This window comes from Mobula hypostoma, chromosome 6, assembly GCF_963921235.1.
Source record: "Mobula hypostoma chromosome 6, sMobHyp1.1, whole genome shotgun sequence".
Lineage (NCBI taxonomy): Eukaryota > Metazoa > Chordata > Chondrichthyes > Myliobatiformes > Myliobatidae > Mobula > Mobula hypostoma.
The window spans coordinates 98,238,259-98,260,515 of NC_086102.1; the positions used below are offsets into that span (position 1 = coordinate 98,238,259).

Genomic DNA, 22,257 nt, shown 5'->3' on the forward strand with positions numbered 1-22,257 from the left:
GGCTGATTTGCAGATCTGAGTTCTTCCTGACAAGTTTTATAAAACCAGAAGGGACAGAGATGAAGGTCAGTCAGTCTTTTTCACTTGGAAAAATGAGCCTAAAATTAGAGCAATAGACTTAAGCTAAGAGGGGAATGATATAAAGGGAACCCAAGGGGTAAGTTTTTCTGGCAGGTAAGGGGTATATGGAACAACTTAAGGGGTATGGACTAGCTCAAGAAACACATTGGTCATCACTGATGAGATGGGCTGAAGGGCCTGTTTCCAATGCTGTATATACGTGAATCAGAGGAATGGGACTAAACTGAGATTAGACAAGTCAAGAGGAGCCAACGGCTCATTCAAATAAAGGCAGACATAAGCCAAGCTAGTCCTGTCACAGGAAAAGCAAAACTATACTAAACCCCTCACTATTCAACAGCCACAGAAGCATAGAAACACTTTGGATATTACCTGAAAAATCAACAGGATAATTTTGACTTTATGCAATAATGTTGAACAAGGTAGTTAGGATTTCCACTAATGTGTTAGCCTGTTTTACATCTATTTTGCTAAGCATATCCATCTTTCAGAGTGCCCATACTTCAAAGGCAAATTTATCAAACTTAAACCACACAATGTTGACTTAGAGCAGCGGGCGAATCCATTCCATTAAAGATGGATTAGAACAACATAAGGAGCAGAGGCAAGAGCTCCTGGAGGAACGTGAGTTAAGATAATACCAATTCCACAATGGCATATCTCAAGCCTCAAACCAACACAAAGAAAGGTAATGCAGGAAAGGAACAAATAAAGACTCCAGAATTTATTTTAAAAATAAGAGTTTATGGGGGTACAATGTTTACAATGATGCAGGCAGCTTTGTACCTTTTCATTAATGTTTACAAACACAAAACATTTCAAGAGTTTAAAACAAGCAGCTAAATGTTTTAAGTTAAACCCTTATTGCAAGGTTTGCTGCACTACTGCATGTTTTTAACTACAGAACTAAATCACCATCAATAAATCCTTTACAATACTCCCGTCTACTGTACCTGACCAATGTTCTACACAATGGGAGCAGCATTTAGTGCAAAGGCTGTTATGTGTGAAGTTGCCAATGTCTGACATGCAGAAAAGTCTTCCAGGTTCGAAGTATGGCTGCACTACTTAGATGTAACCATCTTACACTACATTACAAAGGAAGGTCAGTGTCTGAGAGAGCTTGAACAATAGGATGCAAAAGATATACAGCTGTAATAAGTGGAGCCTTTACTAAAGCAATATGAGGATAAATGTGCTGCCTCTATCCTGTCATTTCCCATCAGCTTCCTTGTTGGACTGATGTTAATCTAGTTAAATTGAATGCTTAAACAAGGGAAAGAAGTTAATTTGACGAAAATATTCCGAATTTTAACAGCTAGCTGATTGATCCTTCCTTGTATCTATTTACCAAAGGGAAATAATCACTAATATTTACTTCTCAGGAAACACCACTGAAATTCCACCATTTTCTAAAAGCTGGTTAGCAATAGAAATACATAAAGCATGAATCTCCAACCACGTATATGTTGCAATTAGGAGATGACAATATTAATAATGTCCATTTGTCCTGACTTCTTTCCAATGAACACAGCTGCTGGAAATAATTGAACTACACTATCAAATACAAGGAATGATTAATCTGAAAGGTTTCCCCATACTCAGTTTAAAATATCAAAGTCTTGTTTTTATTTGCTTGGAACTTACCAAGAATTATTATTCCTATGTCTACAGAAGCATCAATTGTGCATTTTTCCTTCAAAGTAAATTAATGGTTACACAGATGCCTTTGCAACCTATTGCTCATTCATATCCTAGTCAGAATAAATAATGGCAGAAGCTGCTTGGTTCTCAGTGCTAATAAGTGAAACATTTTCACTCAACCGGAAAGGAAAACAATTCTGCTATGATTAATGAAACAACAAAGATAACACCCTAATATTAGCAACATGCCTGGAAAAACATTCATAAAATGACAAAAGAGATTTGAACAATTGATTTCCACTTTCCATCCCTGAAGCAATCTAAGCCCTTTATCTCCCATTAGTCCTTTCAAGGGACTACAGTAGTAACTTTACGAAAATAGCAACTTTTTTTGTGTTGATTCAAAGGAAAATTAGCAAATAAATTAAAAACTTAATTTCCTGTTTTATGGTCAAAATGTTTGCATCATAATTTGAAAGTTACAATGCAAACATTCGGATGAACAGACACAAATTGTGAGCTTGCCATTCACACAGTAGATATATGTTCACATTTACACCAATTTGAAGTAGTTCAGCTGAATAAGGGCATTTTCCTTCCACTTTCATTCAAAATACAAGTGACCAGAAATAATTTTTTTTTAAAAATGCATCAAAATACGCATTGCCTTTTTCAAGAAAAGACAAGTCATGTCACAGCACAATGTAAGACATTTTGGGCCAACACTCTTAACTTTAAGTATGCAGCATTTCTTGTTTGAGAAAGAACATGCACCAGGGAGCAAGCTAAAAAGCATCATGCAGCACATTGCCCTGGCTTCCTTATGATTAAGAATTTTATTGATTTTCCTAAAATTATAACAACTTTTGCATTGAAAAGGCAGGTTTTACTTCTTCCATATTGTGTAAAACACCCATCTGAACAAGGAGCTTAAGGAAAGCAAACACATTGAATTTATGCACATATAGTTTATAAAATGCACTTCTGAACCAAAATGAAAATTTGTAATATTCTGACAAATAGGTTTTTAAAAATTATATACCACCAGTCAATCTTCCCGTTTCCATTTATCATTTTGAAGGGATTGTCCTTTATGACTTGTTGATCCAATCTTCCACCAACACCAATCACTCCACTTTAGGCAATTTCCCTTACAACACAAGGAGGTAAATCATCACTTGGCCTCTGACCATGCATCATCCCAAGGCCTTCAAGGAGCAGCAGGAATCCTGGGATGTGTCACTTTTTAAGTGCTATTATTTTCATTGTAAATTAAAACTGTAAATGCTGGGAATACTCAGCAAGCGAGGCAGCATCCATGGAGAAAGAAAGGGAGTTAACATATCAGATCAATAAAGACATGCAGTTCTGAATAAGAATTTTGAGTCCATATTTGTATGAAAGGAGTGAAAAAATATTGACAGTAAAGATACTTACAGAATGGGGTCATCAAAAGCTGTGCTTTCCCATGCCATCAGGAAAGCAAAATGGGATTATTCACAGAGAGTATGTAGCCATTTCTGTGAATCCAGACACAAGAGGCACATTGGGCAGAGCATTCAGACCATAACAGAATACAAGTCAATGACAGCAACAGTTCTCTTCCTAAGAGGCTGGATGTCTTTACGAATGGAATGATGTACCGACAGGAAGATTCCCTAACTCCACCACACACACCCCTACCCAAGGAACAGGCACTCTGTTTGGCTGCAGCTGTTGTGAGGAAGACCCTAGCCAAGTCAACCCACATAAAGCTGCAGGGCCTAATAACATACCTGGTCGGGTGTTGAGGGACTGCACAGCCCAGGCAACAGACATCTTCAACATCTCTCTGGAACAGTCTACTGCCCCCACAGGATTCTAGGCAGCACCATTTCCTGGCGTCCAAGGCTGCAACAGTAACCTGCCCTAATTACTACTGTCCAGTAGTAACGACCTCAACAATAATGAAATGCTATGAGCAGCTGGTTATGGACCTCATTAAATCCCATCTTCCTGCTACATTGGATCCATTGCAGTTTGCTTATCATCGTGGAATTCGATCCTCTGATCATACCATAGTATCTGCACTCCATTCCATCCTCTCCCACCTGGAAAATGATGCCTCATATGCAGGAATGCTGCTCACCAACTTTAGTTCAGCCTTTAATATAATCATCCCTCAGAAGCTGGTAGGTAAACTGTACTCGTTGGTTTTCAATACCTCTCTCTGTAACTGGACCAAGGACTTCGCAACAGACCAACCGGCCCTTGTTGGCAGCAACATCTCTAGCTCTATCACGCTGAGTATTGACTGTGGGCTCAGCCCACGACTGTTCACTGTGCTGTTGGATCAAGTTCAAACTGAATCAAATTCACTGATGACACAACAGTGACTGGCCTCATCACGATGATGAGAGTGCACAAAGAGGAGGTAGAGCAGCTGCTAGAATGGTGTCAGCACAACTTGAATCCCAACACGGACAAGTCTGAATAGATGATGTGGACTTTAGAAAGGTGCAGGCTTGCTCCTCAGTGGAGAGAGTGAGTTTAAGTTTAATTGGCATTCAATCATACACATGAATTCAGCCAAGCAAAAGAGTGTTCCTCCAAGGTAAAATTTATAGACCAGTGAGTCTTCCTTCAGTAGTTGGTAAGTTCATGGAGAAGATCCTGAGAAGCAGGATTTATGAACATTTGGAGAGGTATAATACGATTAGGAATAGTCAGCATGGCTTTGTCAAAGGCAGGTCATGGCTTATGAGTCTGATTGAATTTTTTGAAGATGTGACTAAACACATTGATGATGGTAGAGCCGTAGATGTAGTGTATATGGATTTCAGCAAGGCATTTGACAAGGTAACCCACGCAAGGCTTATTGAGAAAGTAAGGAGGCATGGGATCCATGGGGACATTGCTTTGTGGATCCAGAAATGGCTTGCCCACAGAAGGCAAAGAGTGGTTTGTAGATGGGTCATATTCTGCATGGAGGTCAGTGACCAGTGGTGTGCCTCAGAGATCTGTTCTGGGACCCTTACTCTTCATGAGGAAGTGGAGGGATGAGTTAGTAAATTTGCTGATGACACAAAGATTGGGGGTTCATTTTGGTAGGTCAAATATGATGGCAGAATACAGTAAGACTCTTGACAGTGTGGAGGATCAGAGGGATCTTGGGGTCCAAGTCCATAGGACACTCACAGCTGCTGCGCAAGTTGACTGTGTGGTTAAGAAGGCATATGGTGCATTGGCCTTCATCAATTGCAGGATTGAGTTTAGGAGCCAAGAGGTAATGTTGCAGCTATCTAAGACCCTGGTCAGACCCCACTTGGAGTACTGTGCTCAGTTCTGGTCGCCTCACTACAGGAAGGATGTGGAAACTATAGAAAGGGTGCAGAGGAGATTTACAAGGATGTTGTCTGGATTGAGGAGCATGCCTTATGAGAATAGGTTGAGAGAACTCAGCCTTTTCTCCTTACAGCAACGGAGGATGAGAGGTGACCTGATAGAGGTGTATAAGATAATGAGTGGCATTGATCGTGTGGATAGTCAGAGGCTTTATCCCAGGGCTGAAATGGCTAATGTGAGAGGGCATAGTTTTAAGGTGCTTGGAAATAGGTACAGAGGGGATGTCAGGGGTAAGTTTTTATTTTACGCAGAGCGTGGTGAGTGCATGGAATGGGCTGCAGGCAACAGTGGTGGAGGGGGATACGACTGGGTCTTTAAAGAGACTCCTGGATAAGTACATGGAGCTTAGAAAAATAGAAGATCATGGGTAAACCTAGGTAATTTCTAAAGTACATGTTCAGCACAGCATTGTGGGCCGAAGGGCCTGTATTATGCTGTAAGTTTTCTATGTTCTAGAACCATCTGAGGGTAGAGCCCAATGGCTTATGTATTTTTATGACTGATGCAGTTATGGTTAAAATGAGGAAATATTTCATGATTTTAAACAAGCTATAGGGAGCCACCTGGGACAAAGCCTGACAATGTATTCATTTTCCATGCAGAATCAAATATTCGTGATCTAGAGCCAAGATCATCAGTTCACTGAACTCATGAGCCAAAGCTATTGCTAAAATCAACACTAAGTTCTAATTTTCCAGTGGGTTACTTTAACTTTGTTATTATTTACAGAGCTTGCAAGGGGATTGCATGTACTACAACACTTTCAAATGTTGTCCACAGATGTTTATAAATTAAATGATTTCGGCTAATTTTCCATAGCCACATTCTTTATGGACATCTCCTCAATTTGTCACTTTGTCCTTTAGATTGGCTTTAATTGCACTTAAATCTTTATAAGCTTCCCCTTCCCAAGATGAAATCTGACAGCATTTCCAGTATTTAATGTTTGAATCCTCACTAAGCTGTGTTTAATCTTTGTGACAGTTGTCTGAGAAATTTAGTCCTAATGATGTTATTAATAACGATGATTATTTTACTTCACAGATTGCATCCCAATAACTTGCATTTATGTGTTTTTAAATAATAAACATGGATCTATGTATTTCACAGATACATGAATCAGACAAACTTTGAATCTATTTGAAAATAATACACAGTGGAAGGATACTGACGCAAGGAAGAACCTGACCATTCAAGGATCCAAGTGCAACTTGGAAGAAATTTAAATGTGAGGAGTTGCTGAAACAAATCATCTCACCACTCGTACTAAATACAGTCGGCCCTCCTTATCCGCGAGGGATTGGTTCCAGGACCCCTTGCGGATACCAAAAAAAGTGGATGCTCAAGTCCCTTATTCAACCTGTCTCAATGCGGTGGACCTTAGGACCCAGCGGAACCCCGGACCTTATTTAACCTGTCTCGGTGCAGTGGACATTAGGACCCGGCGGTGGAGCTCTGAATCCGCAGTGTTTCTGTTCACAAAAATAATCACGATCACGATTTAAAATGAAGTGGAAATAATAAAGCGATCGGAAAGAGGTGAAACGCCATCGGTCATCGGAAAAGCGTTAGGCTACAGTCGGTCAACGATCGGAACAACTTTAAAGGATAAAATGAGAAAGGCGCTGCCCGATTAAAACTACAATTATTACCAAGCAGTGCAGTGGTTTAATTATTGGGTTTTGGGGTTTTGAGTTTTTGATCCTCCACATCAACCCGGCAGGGATGGACAGCGTGCTCGGGAGTGGTCTGTCACTGGATCGAACCCGGGAACGATCTGTCAGTGGATCGAACTCGGGAACTTCTGTTCCCAAGCCCGGCGCTGAAACATACATTTCTTAAGTGTTTTATATGCATAGAAAGGTAAAATATATACTATATACCAGGACAAACGTTTGACTAACTGACGCTAAATAATACCAGATGTACCTGTTCCAACTTACTTAGTAAGAGAGCTTCCGGTTTTTTTTCGATCCCAATCCACAACAACCTACACACATCCTCCCGTATACTTTAAACCATCTCTAGATTACTTATAATACCTAATACAATGTAACTGCTATGTGAAATAGTTGTTATACTGCATTGTTTAGGGAATAATGACAAGAAAAAATAGTCTGTACATGTTCGAACAACAAGTGCTAGAAGAGCACTTCCGGGTTTTCTCGATTTGCGGTTGAATTCGCGCATGCGGAACTCGCGGATAAGGAGGGCTGACTGTACTCACCTTCACTGTCCTGAAGTTGGTATTAGATACAAATCATCTGCCAGTCCAGTTTTTTTTTGTTTCACTAGGCACACTTCCAATTAACTACATATATGTTGGGAGTGACTGAATTACCTATGGAAACACTCATTTGGGGAAAGAACTTAACCTATTTCCATAAATAAATACTTCAAATTTGAGAAAGGATACAATTCTGCATAAGAGGGAACACAAACAACTTTCTTTGAATATTCCACAGGACAGCAGAGCTTGTTCAGCTGCTTCTCATACGTTGCTAGTGCTTCTGTTAAGTTTGCACAATTACCCTACAAAGAGAAAAACAAACAGATGTTAGGCACTTCAAAGGGAGGAAAAAATTATCCAGATTTTTACAAAACTTGACTTTTGGATAAAGATTACCGATCTGGAAATAGGCAGCAATACAAACCACAAGAAAACAGATTTGACAGTAATCAATGACTTCCAAGTGGCCATCTCAACTTCCCACCCGGTCCTACCACTCATTAAAGTGAGCTTCTGGTTGCAATCTCAAGGAGCATGCCAGACATCAACATGCAACTGTCCAATTCCAGGTAACTTCCAGGCTCTCTTCTTGCAACTACAAGCACGCATGGAGCCTTAGGTCCCATACAACCAGGTTCATTTACTCCTATCAAGCTCCAAAACTACTATGTACAACTTCGCTCATTATAACCTAGACTCTCAAGGACTCTTTATAACTCGTGTTCTCAGTATGTTTTCTATATTCACAATTTGTATTCATTTGATGCATTTTGGATGTCTATCGGTCATTGTGTATAGTTTTTCATAAATTCTATTGCTTTTCTTTATGTTCCTGTAAATATGTGCAAGAAAATGAACCTCAAGGCAGTATGTGGTGAAACACAAGTACTTTGATAATACATTTTATTTTGACTTTGATCTTATTTTGCACCTAAAAGATGGTGCAGGCAGAAATACTGATTTCAGTCACTTTTTACAACCTTTAACCTCCTTTTGTGAGCCAGTTAATTTTCTGGTTAATGATAGCCCACTGATGACAACTCCCATCCCCTTCTAAGACACAGTCAGTGTAAGAATAAGAGAATAATGGCATTTTGAATCAAAATGGACAGCGTTCTCGAGAGATAGTCCACAGTGTCACTTATGTGAACATAAGAACAAGGTAGCTATTTAGGCATTGATCCTGATCAACATTCAATAAGATCAAGATTGAATGTTATATGTCACTTAAGTAATGCAACTTCAGTAGCTCGGAAGATACTATTTATTTAAAACAATAATAACTAAATATAGTATAATTTAGTACAAAAAATACTATTCAGCAAGATCTCAGGTTACCATTCCTGAGAACTGCTCACAGCCTTAATTGTTCAGAAGTTAGAAGTGAACAAAAACAGTGTCAAGGACATCTCGGATTGGATCCACAGCATTCTAAAGGGGTAGAGTGAGAAGTCAGAAGTCATGATACATATTGATACTGATGATAGAGGCAGGAAAGAGGATGAGGTCCTGAAGAAAATATTTCAGAAGCAAGTAGGAGGCTGTAAAGCAGGACCTCAAGCGTCTTAATCTCTGGAATGCTGTCTGTGGTGTGCACTAGTGAGGGCAAGAATAGGATGATGTGGCAGACGATGTGGCAGAAATGGAAAGAATATGGCACAGCTGTTAATCTGGGGTCCTCAAAAACTGAGTGACTGCAAGAAAGGGACGAGTGAGGGAGGCCACCAAGAGACCTATGAAAAATCTGGAGGAGTTACAAGCTCCAGAGGCAGAGATAGGAGAGACTGCGCATGCAACAACCTTGAACAAGGGCAAGAACAAATGGTATAGGAAAGATTTTAATTGAGAGGGGTGAAATGTGCTGCTATTTAGGCAAGAACTTGGGAGTGAAAATTGGGACCAAATATACTCGGGGAAAATGAACGTAAATATGGAGATTGTTTAGAGAGCACTTGCATGGGGTTCTGCATCGGGTTGTCCCACTGAGGCAGGGAAAGGATAGTAAGGTGAAAGAACCAGGGTTGACAAGAAATATGGAACATCTAGTCAAGAGGAAAAGTGAAGTATACTTAAGGTTTAGTAAGCAAGGATCAGACTTACAAAGTAGCCAGGAAGGAACTGAAGAATGGAGTCAGGAGAGCTAGGAGGCACGAAACAGCCTTGATGAGTAGGATGAAGAAAAACTCTTTTACACTTGCAAGAACAGGAGGATGACTGGAGGGAGGGTAGGACCAATCAGGAATAGAAGAGGAAACATGTGCCTGGAGTCAGAAGAGGCAGGGAAGGTCCTTTAAGAAAACTTTGCTTCAGTGTTCACAAAAGGTGGAGTGTACTTGATGAATGAGATCAATGTAGAAGATGCTGAGAAGTTGGAAAATATCAACGTTGAGATATTCCAGATCTTTTGAAAAACATTAAGGTAGGTACAGTTGCAATTAATAACTGGCAGAACCCTTGTATTTAATAACTGGCAGAATCCCCTCAGAAGCAATAAACTCACCAAACATTTCCTGTAGCTTCTGATCAGACTTGCACTAAGGTGAGGAGGCATTTTAGACCATTCTTCCATACAAAACTGTTTCAATTCATCAATATTTCTGAGATACCTTGTATGAACAGCCCTCTTCAGGTCTGCCACAGCATCTCAATTGGATTCAGGTCTGGACTCCGACTTGCCCATTCCAAAATACATTTTCTTTTTAAACTATTCTGTTGTAGATTTACTCGTGTTTCTGATCATTGTTTTTGTTGCATCGCCCAACTTCTATTAAGCTCCAGGTGATGGACCACTACGCTGACATTCTCCTGTAAAACGTCTTGATACAATTTTGAATTCATTGTTGATTACAAGCTGTCCAGGCCCTGAGGCAGCAAAACAGCCCCAGACCATGATGCTCCTTCCACTGTGCTTCACTGCTGTTTTGCTGTTGGTGGGCAGTGCCCTTTCCCCTCCAAACATAGCAACGTCCATTTCTGTCAAAAGGTTCAACATTTGTCTCATCTATCCCCAGAACATTGTCCCAGAAGCATTGTAGAACATCCAGGTGGTCTTTGCAAAGTTGTGACGGGTAATGTTTTTCATTGAGAGCAGTGCCTTCCTCCATGAACACCATTCTTGTTCAGGGTTTTCTCATAGTGGACACATGAATAGAGACTTTAGAAATTCTGAGAGACTTCTGCAGGTCTTTTGCTGTTTCCTTTCGATTCTTTTCACCTCCTTCAGCATTGTGGTCTTTGCAGGATGCCCATTCCTAGGGAGAGTAGCAACAGTACTGAATTTCTTCCATTCATAGACAATTTCTCCTATTGGGGACTGATGAAGACTTATGTCGTTAGAAATGCCTTTATAACCTTTTCCAGCTTCATTCATCTCTACAAATCTGCTTCTAAGGTCCTCTGAAAGTTGTTTTGATCAAGGCATGGTGCACGTAAACAGATCTTTCCTGAGAAGAGCATGCTGTCAGTAATCTGACTGTGTCTTTGTTTATAGGGTAGGGCACCTCTACAACCTACACCTCCAATGTCATCTCATTGATTGGAACACCTGACTCCAAAATTTTATAGAAGGCATTACCCCAGAGGTTCACATACTTTTTTGAACCTAGACTGTGATATTTAAATATTGTACTTAGTATTGACAAGTAGTGCAATTGGTTGTGTTTTATTAGTTTAGGCAGGTTGTCTTTGTCTATTATTGTGACAGATGACCATCAGATCACATTTTATGAGTAATTAATGTAGAAAACCCGATAATTGCAAAGGATTCACAATCTTTTTCTTGCAGCTGTAAGTCACTGAAGCCAAACAGTATACTAGAGGAAAATAGATGCTTTACCTTAGACAATGATCTTTGCCTCCTCACTGGCCACAGGAGTAGCAAAGACTGGAAGTTGATAATGTTATCACAAACAAGAGAAAATCTGCAGATGCTGGAAATCCAAGTAACACACAAAATGCTGGAGGAACTCAACAGGCCAGGCAGCATCTATGGAAAAGAGTACAGTCAACGTTTCAGGCCGAGTTCGTTCTGCTGAAGTCTTGGCCTGAAACATTGACTGTACTCTTTTCCATAGATGCTGCCTGGCCTGTTGAGTTCCTCCAGCATCTTTGTATGTGTTCAATTGACAATGTTATTCCTTTGTTCAAGTAGTAGGGATAACCCTGGGAATTAAAACCCAGCGAGTCTAATGTCAGTGAGGCAAACTATTGGTGAGGATTCTTAGAGACAGGATTTACATGTATTTGGTGAAGCATATTCTGATCAGGGATAGTCAGCATAACCTTGTGAGGGGCAGGTTGACCTACTGAGCCAGATTGAGTTCTTTGAGGAAGTCCGAAACCAATTGATGAAGGCAAAGCAGTGGATGTGGTGTATATGGATTTTTGTGTGAGGCATTTGACAAGGTTTCCTGTGGTAGGCTCTTTCAGAAAATCAGGAAGCATGGAACCCAGAAAAATGATTCAAAATTGGCTTTCCCACAGAATGCACAGGGTAGTAACAGATGGAGCATATTCTGCCTGGAAGCTGGTTTTCCATAAGGATCTGTTCGGGCACTGTTCGCTGTGATTTTTATAAACAACTTGAATGAGGAAGTGGAAGAGTGAGTTAGTAAGTTTGCAGATGACAACACTTGGTGTTGGTGTGAATAGTGTGGAATGATGTCGTAGGTTACAACAGGATTTCGATAGGATGCAGAGCTGAGCTGAGAAGTGGCAGGAGTACAAAAGGTGCAAAGTTATTCACATTGGAAGGGGAAGAGGGACAGATATCAGTATAATGTATGTGGGGATACACTTTGAGAATATAAAAAGAGAATCCATAGCAAGGAAACAGGACTTCAGGTGTTTGAAACTATGCCAACCATCGAACACCCGCCTACACCAATCCCATTTTATTCTTCCCCCATTCCAATCAGTTCTCCACCACACAACCAGCCCCACAACCTCTATCACTGATCTACACACTACAGAAATTTAGTATTCAATTACTGACAACCCACATGATCATAGGGAGGATGTGGGAAATCCACTCAAACACACTCAAGGTCAGGACTACAGTTCAGCATTCAACACCATAATTCCCCCCCAGGCTCAACAAGAAGCTCAGAGACCTCGGCCTGCACCCTGTCTTGTGCAGCTGGATCCTGGACTTCCTGTTGGATCTCTGGCAGGTAGTAAGAATGGGCTCTCTCACCTCTGAGCCTCAACACAGGAGCCCCTCCAATGGCTGTATCCTCAGCCCCCACTCTATTCCCTATACATCCACGAATACGTTGCTATGCACTGCTCCAATCTGCTGATCAAATTTGCAGATGGCACAACACTGATAGGCTTTATTTATTATATGATGAGATGGCTACGGAGAAGTCAACACTGTAACACAGTGGTGCCAAGAAAACAATCTCCCCCTCAATGTTAAAAAAAAAGAGTTGATCGTAGAATACAGACAGGCTAGCCCCTATTGACATCAGTGGGACTGTACTGAAAGAGTGCGTAGTTTCAAGTTCCTCAGTATACATGTCACTGAGGATTTCAACTAGACTCCATACTTTATACTTTATTGTCGCCAAACAATTGATACTAGAACGTACAATCATAGCGATATTTGATTCTGCGCTTCCCGCTCCCTGGATTACAAATCGATAGTAAATATTAAAAATTTAAATTATAAACCATAAATAGAAAATAGAAAAATGGGAAGTAAAGTAGTGCAAAAAAACCGTGATGCAGGTCCGAATATTTGGAGGGTACGGCCCAGATCCGGGTCAGGATCCGTTCAGCAGTCTTATCACAGTTGGAAAGAAGCTGTTCCCAAATCTGGCCGTACGAGTCTTCAAGCTCCTGAACCTTCTCCCGGAGGGAAGAGGGACGAAAAGTGTGTTGGCTGGGTGGGTCGTGTCCTTGATTATCCTGGCAGCACTGCTCCGACAGCGTGTGGTGTAAAGTGAGTCCAAGGACGGAAGATTGGTTTGTGTGATGTGCTGCCCCGTGTTCACGATCTTCTGCAGCTTCTTCTGGTCTTGGACAGGACAACTTCCATACCAGGTTGTGATGCACCCTAGAAGAATGCTTTCTACGGTGCATCTATAAAAATTTGTGAGGGTTTTAGGGGACAGGCCAAATAGTTTTCTCAGGAAGTAAAGGTGCTGATGGGCCTTCTTGGCAGTGGACTCTACTTGGTTGAACCAAGTCAGGTCATTTGTGATATTGACCCCGAGGAACTTAAAGCTTTTGACCTGTTCCACTTGCGCACCACCGATGTAAATTAGGTCGTGCGGTCCACTACTCCTCCTGAAGTCAACAACTAATTCCTTCGTCTTGCTGACATTGACATTGAGGGATAGGTTATTGTCTTCGCACCATGCCACCAGGTTCTTAATTTCCTCTCTGTACTCAAAATCATTACCTGAAATACTGCCTACAATTATTGTGTCATCAGCAAACTTATATATTGAGTTTGATGGAAACTTGGCTACACAATCATGGGTGTACAGTGAGTACAGCAGGGGGCTAAATACACAGCCTTGTGGGGCACCGGTGCTCAGAGTGATTGTACAGGAGAGCTTGTCCCCTATTTTTACAGCCTGGGTCCTGTCTGTGAGGAAGTTGAAGATCCAGCTGCAGATCTGAGTGCTAAGGCCCAGGTTCCAGAGCTTAGGAATCAGTTTATTTGGAACGGTGGTATTAAAGGCAGAGCTGTAGACAATGAAAAGAAGCCTTACGTATGCATCTTTATGTAGGGCCAGAGAGATGGTATCTGCCGTTGACCTGTTGCTCTGGTAGGCGAATTACAAAGCGTCGAGGTTGACCGGTAGGCTGTGGTTGATGTGTGCCATAACCAATCTCTCGAAGCACTTCATAGCAATTGATGTCAGAGCCACAGGTCAATAGTCATTCAGGCATGCCACCTTGCTCTTCTTCAGCACTGGGATTATCGTTGCCTTCTTAAAACACAAGGGGATCTTAGACTGAAGCAGGGAGCAGTTGAAGATGTCAGCAAACACTCCAGCTAGCTCGCTTGCACAGGCCCGGAGAACCCGTCCCGGGACGCCATCTGGGCCCATCGCCTTCCTTGGATCTATCTTCAGGAAGGCCCTTCTAACGGGCTATGTGATGAAAAAAAGCACAACAGCGCCTCTTTCACCTCAGATGGCTGAAGAATTTCGGAATGAATTCCCAAATCTTCAGGACTTTCTACAAGGGCAGAATGGACAGCATTGTGACTGGCTGTATCACTGCCTGGTACGGGAACTGTACCACCCTCAGTCGCTGGACACGCAGAGAGTGGTGCGGACAGCCCAGCACATCTGTCCATGTGAACTGTCCTCTACTCAAGACATTCACAGCAGCAGGTGCGTAAAAAGGGCCCGGAGGATTATCAGGGACACCAGCCACATCAATCGTTTCAGCTGGTAGCATCTGGCAAACGGTACCGCAGCATTAAGGCCAGGGCCAACAGGCTCCGGGACAGTTTCTTTCACCAGACCATCAGAATTGACTACGCATTGAATCGACTGTACATGTATACAAAATAATTATGTTTACAATTTTAGTGTTTGGACAATGTCCTCTCACACTTCCCTTCTTATTGCTTATACATTACGACAGAGACACAAAGATTTTTACTCCCTTTAATAAAAAAAAATAACAAATAACAACAGTAACAATAATAAACCTGAGTCTCTGAAATTGTGAAACAGTGACCCTACTTGCTACACCATCATGTTAAAGTAATCTGAAAAGTTTACATATTAGTGTCCATATACTCAAACCAGTAAGGGTATTAAGGAAGTTTAAGGGATATTTTGTTATAAATACGTTATAAACACAAAATGATGACACTAGATCTTAAAGGATAGGCCTCAGGTGGAATATTCAGAGTAAGTATGGACACAACACCAAGAAAAACTAAGGAAGATCTTTCAAAGGACACAATATTTGCTTAAGTGTTACCAGAGATGAGGTTGGCAAAATTAGAATAGTCTCCCAAGAACAGAATATTGAGGGAAGCAAATCAAGATGGTTTAGTTAACAGCCAATGCACTGATTACAGAGCAAAAAATTTAATTCCCAACCTACAGGCATAGGACCTACACTTGCATTGTGAGTCTGTTTTAAGAGTACATTATCTTCTTATACATTTGCATTGAATATAGATGAAACTACTATAGGCACAACCTCTATGCCCATTTACATAGTGCAATGAAACTCCAGCAAGCTCAGAATAAGGAAGATAAGGAATAAGGGGAAGAAACTGTCTCTCATCCGGACCATTCTTGTTTTTACACACCGTAGTCTCCTGCCTGATGGTAGGAAGTCAAAGAGGATGCTGGATGAATGGGTGGCATTCTTATTAATGCATGGACAGCACTGCTGATAAATGTCCCCACTGGATGATGGTGACACCACTCTGATCTTCTCACAGTCCTTTGTAGGGACATCTGGTCTGATGCTCGACTGCTCCCATACCCGATGGAGATGCAGCTTGTCAGGATGCTCTCAATGGTGCTTCTGTAAAAAGCACTGGGGGTGGGGGTGGGGGGGGGAGCCTTGCTTGCCCGATTTTCTCAAGAAGTGGAGGTGTTGCCATATCTTCTCGCTCAGGGAGGTGATGTTAAGGGACCAGGTGAGGTCACCTGTTGATTTTAAAGAGAGCAGGAAATATACATTTACCCACAGCTCTTAGCCACAAAGTTGCCGGTATAGTGAACTCTAAGTCCTACCACAAACTGGACTCTTGGCACTGGTCACACATGCTGGTTGCACTCTGGACCGAAGCTCACTCTTGTCAAATGACGGAACCAGGTGCCAGGCCAGCGTGGATGTGAGCAACTGGAAGCTGGAGTTTAACTCTGTACAGATCACCATGTCTGTTTTTGTTTAAATTTCGAAATGAATGTGCAACAGCTCTACACAATTTCTAAACAATTCTGGATTAATGTACACATAGTAAAGAGTCCCCCATTGATGCAGCACCCAGTGTATCTCTTATTATGTTGCAAAGTGCTTCACAATTGTGAAAGTACATTAGAAATACAGTCATTGTTGTAAGGTAGAGAAACATGGCAGCCAATTTAGGCCCAAAGTCTCACTTCAAAGAACTAGATTATAACAAGATAATGATTTAATACACATTGCCTGAAGACCAAATGTCATCCAGGAATCCAGAACTCCTCTGTTCTTCACACAGTGCCAAAAGTTCTTTCAAATCCTCATAGGCTGGGACACAGCCATGTAGTATCCACAAGACTAACCAGATGATTATTAGAGCTTTTACTGTTCATAGTTTACAATACTTGCTTTGTCTACCATCCACATAATCTAACATGCAAGAAAACTGATAAAGCATATCAGTCATGTGCCTAAACAGCTATTAAGAAATCAAAGCAAGCAGAACTGTACATACCATTCTAAATCCCAACTGTTTTCCAGCGACTGCATGTGTATGTGTTGCCACCTGGTGTGCACTAGCAGCATTGTACCTCTGGTGCTCCCAGTAAGAAATATTGCGATGTTGCTGAGTTTGAATAAAGTATTCCATTAATGGATACTCTGCAGGCATTAATCATTGTGTTCCAGGATCAGAAATAACAAGAGCATGAATGGGGCACACTTGGGACATGAGTGAATTACCCGATCCATTGCTTGCCTCGACACAAGATTCTCTGAAGAAGCTGATTCCTGCCTCTTGACTGCTACAACAGTTAGATGGCAAGGTCAACAGGATCACAAGTATAACAACCTCCATTGATTAACAAAATTAGGCGAGGAAGTAAGTGTAAAACAAGAAAGCAAGAAAATTCCTCATCTCTAAACGCACTTGCAATTTTCAAAAAAAGATCAAAGTAAATTATTCTACAACAGATCACCCCTGAGATTTTCCTTGGAAGGTTATGGTTATGCAAGTCTCATTTAGAGTGCCTACCCCACCCACACCCTTGGACCCACAACTTTATTTGGGTTGCAGTTAAATACAGGAATTGAAAGGACACCAACAGAAATCAGCCTACTCTACCAATCGTGAGATCATGGCTGATCTGCATCTTAGCTTGACCTCTCCACCTTTGCTCTGCACTATTGGTGCAGTATGACTGCAACTCGGTCCAATTTTATATCTTCTATCCTTTTGCACTGCAGTAAACTAGGGATAAAATCAACCTTCATGGCCCTTTGAATCATTTTTGTATCTGTCCAAGTTATAAAGACACCATTGAGAAAAATACTTCATCCAAAATTTGATCTTGTACTTCCCTAGTTTAAATCCAAACACTTCGACTTTGATGTACTCACCTCAGGTAAATGGGAAAGTCTAACTTCACTCACCTGAGTGGTGGAGTTAAGAACTCGCACAACATTTAAGCATCTTGACAAACACCTAAGTTATTGTAAACTCCAACACTGGAAGATAGATGGGTAGATCCAGCTTGTGCTGCAGTATTCAATGCTTTATTCCATCACTCTCTCTTTAAAACTGTCTGTTCCCATCTAAAATAATTTGCCACTGACTGTGGCCAAGGAACTAGGAAAACACTATTTAAAAACAGAAGGAACAGTGAAAATCTGGTCCAAGTACACTTTGATAATGAGCATATTTCTATATTTCACACTCACCATCTTTAACCAGGGAGCTCATTCAGGAGTGGAAGTTTCTTCACTCAGGATAGTGAGAGAAATCTCTACCCTCTACATTTGTGAAAACTCAGTGAACATTCAAAACAAAAGATCGATTGATTTCTGGGCATTAAGGGAATCAAGGAATATAGGGAGAGCACGAAACAAGGAACAGAGATTGAAGATTGCCCATGCTATCAATGAATGCTGGAGCAGAGCCAGTTAGATGGCCTGCCTGCCTGTCCTCCCATCTCTTGTGTTCTGATGTTTTTCCAAGTGCTCACTTTATTCCCAACATAATTAACACCTTCTCTACATCAAAAGTCAGCTTCATTCGTCAACATTTCCCCATTTTCTCTCTACTTTCCTTCTTTAAAAAAGTCATCATTTTTATTATTGAAACAAAAGTTCCTGAACCAATAAAGATCCAATATAATTGAAATAGGATTCCAAGAATCTTAACTTGTTGCTGCTCATACACCAAGTTCACAAGTACCATCATCTGTGATACCCAAAATACAGTCCAGTGATTTGGAGAACCTTCCGAATAACTCAAATGGAATGTAATCATAATTCCCTCAACTGGAAAACCTGCTAAGGTGCAGGCTAGATGCATTTCACCAAGGCTCATGGAACATCTCCCTCTGAAATCTCATTTGCATGGAATTCATGGTGCAATATTTATGAAGTTTTATTACTGTCATATTCAGAATAAACAGTGAAAAGACTGACCCACCTGTGTGAAATACTTTCCAGTGGGCTTTAAAACCCTCAGAGCAAGATCAAGAATAAGTCGCAAAAAATCCCAAGTTGATTCTGGGGGCAGAAAGAAATAAACAATTCACTTTAATGAGTTCATCTTTAATATCCATTCAGATTTTTATAACAGAAAAAAAATTAAAACTTGTTAACATGAAAATAGGAAACTGCAGGTCAGAAGACACAACCAGGCTGCAGCCATTCAGAAGCTGGATTTCTAAGTACTAACTGGGCAGTAGTAGGGACCTTCAATGATAAAATTGTACTTTATCGATTTGCCAGAAACACTCCACTAATTCTTTTGGCTAGAAGTGGACAATGCAAATTCTACTCAACTCAAAAAATCATAGAATCATTACACAGCTGGAGGGCAAAGGAATCTTCATCAGCTTCTTCCAGTCCTTCCAGGTGAGGCGACACTTCACCTGTGAGTCGGCTGAGGTGATATACTGCGTCCAGTGCTCCCGATGTAGCCTTCTATATATTGGCGAGACCCAACGCAGACTGGGAGATCGTTTCACTGAACACCTACGCTCTGTCCGCCAGAGAAAGCAGGGTCTCCCAGTGGCCACACATTTTAATTCCATGCCCCATTCCCATTCTGATATGTCTATTCACGGCCTCCTCTACTGTCAAGATGAAGCCACACTCAGGTTGGAGGAACAACATCTTATATTCTGTCTGGGTAGCCTCCAACCTGATGACATGAACATTGACTTCTCAAACTTCCGCCAATGCCCCACCTCCCCCTCGTACCCCATCCGTTATTTATTTATATACACACATTCTTTTTCTCTCTCTCCTTTTTCTTCCTCTGTCCCTCTCACTATACCCCTTGCCCATCCTCTGGGCTCCCCCGCCCTTTTCTTTCTCCCTAGGCCTCCTGTCCCATGATTCTCTCATATCCCATTTGCGAATCAACTGTCCAGCTCTTGGCCCATCCCTCCCCCTCCTGTCTTCTCCTATCATTTCGGATCTCCCCCTCCCTCTCCTACTTTTAAATCTCTTACTAGCTCTTCTTTCAGTTAGTTCTGACGAAGGGTCTCGGCCCATAACATCAACCGTACCTCTTCCAAGAGATGCTGCCTGGCCTGCTGCGTTCACCAGCAACTTCTATGTGTGTCGCTTCATCAGCTTTATATGGTAACCTGATTAGTCCAGTTCCCTTATTCATATTAAGAGGCATATCGAACAGAGAAATCCAAGTTTACACACCCTATTGTAACTGTATACTGAGAACAATTTTTAATGCTTTTCTCAAAAGGATCCAATTTAGCCCCTTCTGTATATTACTATTTTCCTGTTCTGGCTCCTTTAAAAAGCAATCTATTTATTTTATTCACTTATTTTCATTCCATCATTCGTTGCCCAAGTCTCTGCGATATTTTCTGCCTGGGTGGGTATAGATGGTATTTGACACACTTGTATTAATTGGTCGGTGGACAAACAGACAGTTGGGATGTAATGTGGCACCCTAACTAAACACCAGTTGGGCCACACTTGGGAGTACCATGTGCAACTCTGACTGCACACTGTAGGATGTGACTATGCTGGAGGGAGTGCAGAGATTCACCAGATTGTTGCCTGGATTGGAAGCACTTCATCATGGGGAGAGAATGGACAAGCTGGGCTCATTTGCCTTGGAACAAAGGAAGCTGGAGGAGTAATCCAAGTACGAGGTTATACAACAGGCACAGATAGGGTAGGTAACCAAAATCATTTCCTGTGGGTGGGTATGAAAAACAAGAGCACTCAGGATTAAGATGAGAGGAAAACATTTAAGAGGGTCAGAGGAGTTAGTTTTTTTAAACCAAGGATGATTGATATCTGGTACATATTGCCAGCGGTGGTAGAATCATATATAATCACCATGTTTAAAAGACATTTAGTCAGGCACTTAAATATGAAAAAAAAACAGAACAACACAGTCCTGATGCAGACAAATGGGATTAGCAGATGGGCAAAAAGATTAGCATGGACACAGTGTGCCCAAGGGTCTATTTCTATGCCATAAAACTATGAGCCTGTTCATCCAATTAAAGCCTCTATTGTATCTGTTTCCATCACAGGCAGTGCTTTTTCCTATCACATCCAGGTGAAGGCTCACTTATAATTGTACATTCCACAATTCTATTGGTTATTTCTCAGAAAACTATATAGCTGAAGCAGAACCTGGACAACAATCCAACAGTTGATTAACGTGTCATCCAAAGGAGGGCCAACTACCCTCCGTTACATTCAACACCTTCTCCAAATTCCCCGTCTTTGTTTACAGAACAAGCTGAGCTGTTACAACAGGTGACTCACCTCCTGACTGCTAAGTGCTTTTCCACCCATAACATCAGTCAGGAATGCAAGCAATGCTCTCCATTTATCAGGATGAGTACATCTCTAACAATACTCAAGGTTCGAAAGCAAAATGGACCATTTTATTAACCACACATTTGTTCCCTCAGCCACCAGCATAGTGTGATAAAAATATATCCACAAAATGCACTGCAGCTACACAGATAAAATTTAAAAAATGGTACAAAAGGCTGCCTTCCATCCATCTGCTAAATAAGCAAGCTCTAATTTGTTTATGTTGTCCTATGAATGATGACTATCTGATGTTATGTGCATATGATGCAGCAAGTTTTTCATTGCACTTGTGTAAATGACAATAAACTCAACTTTAACTTAGAAAGACATGGGTAAAAGATAGAGGTAAATCCCACTTCTTATATTCCATCCTATCCTATCTTAGAGATACTGTATCTGCTTTGGGTATGAATTCTGGGTTTGGACCTTAACCTTCCCTCATCACTGCTGGACAGCAAAAGGTATCCAATAACACAGAGAGACTGATCACAACTTTCTCAAGAGCAATTTGGATTGGGAAGTAAAGCCCGGCCTCATCAAAAACAGCTCTAATCAGTATCGATACATCAGATCCTATTTGACACCACTAAAGCAAATGTCATCAGTGCACTTACAAAGCTTTTATTTAGTCTATCTTGCATTACTGTGTATAGCGTCAAAATTCTGGCTCAAAGGGCATTGCAGCAATTAGAAAGTTTTGGTTAGTAGTTTTATTCTAGGTAACTGATGAAACAAGTTCAAAAGCACACAGCATCATATTTAACTGAGCCATCCACATTTGAACATTCCACTGCATATCTTACGGTAGTGATCTAATTTTCCTCCTGATTATCCTTTAATGGGATGATTTAGGAAGTGATTCTTTCATTCGCTGATGTACATGCCATCTCATTTCCTGCTTCATTAAGGCCCAAAGTTTGAAGAAAAGTAGACTATGAACATAAATAGCATGCATGAGGTTTGTTTTTGGATTGAAACCATTAAAATTGTCTTACATTGCGTTGAAATTGTCTTATTTTTGTCAAATACACCAAGGTGCAGTGAAAAATTTGTTTTGCATTACTATTTTTACAAATCAAATAATTCAACAGCGCATTGAGGTACAACAAGGTAAAACAATAACAAAATGCAACAGCAGATACAGCGAGCAGTGCAAGTGGAAGATTATGAGGTCAAGAGTCCATCTT

At 41.0% G+C, this 22,257-nt stretch overlaps 1 protein-coding gene across 1 annotated transcript in view; it reads right to left on the reverse strand.

Moving 5' to 3' along the window:
* Window positions 1–804: 804 nt before the first annotated feature.
* Window positions 805–22,257, reverse strand: part of sms (spermine synthase) — a 64,564-nt gene continuing 43,111 nt past the window's right edge. Inside the window, exons 9-11 of the mRNA XM_063051305.1 lie at window positions 18,687–18,766; window positions 7,526–7,641; window positions 805–2,642 (exon numbers count right to left, since the gene is read on the reverse strand). Of these exons, the coding sequence (XP_062907375.1) occupies window positions 2,612–2,642; window positions 7,526–7,641; window positions 18,687–18,766 (227 nt within the window). The 3' untranslated portion in view covers window positions 805–2,611. The remainder of the gene's footprint in view (window positions 2,643–7,525; window positions 7,642–18,686; window positions 18,767–22,257) is intronic.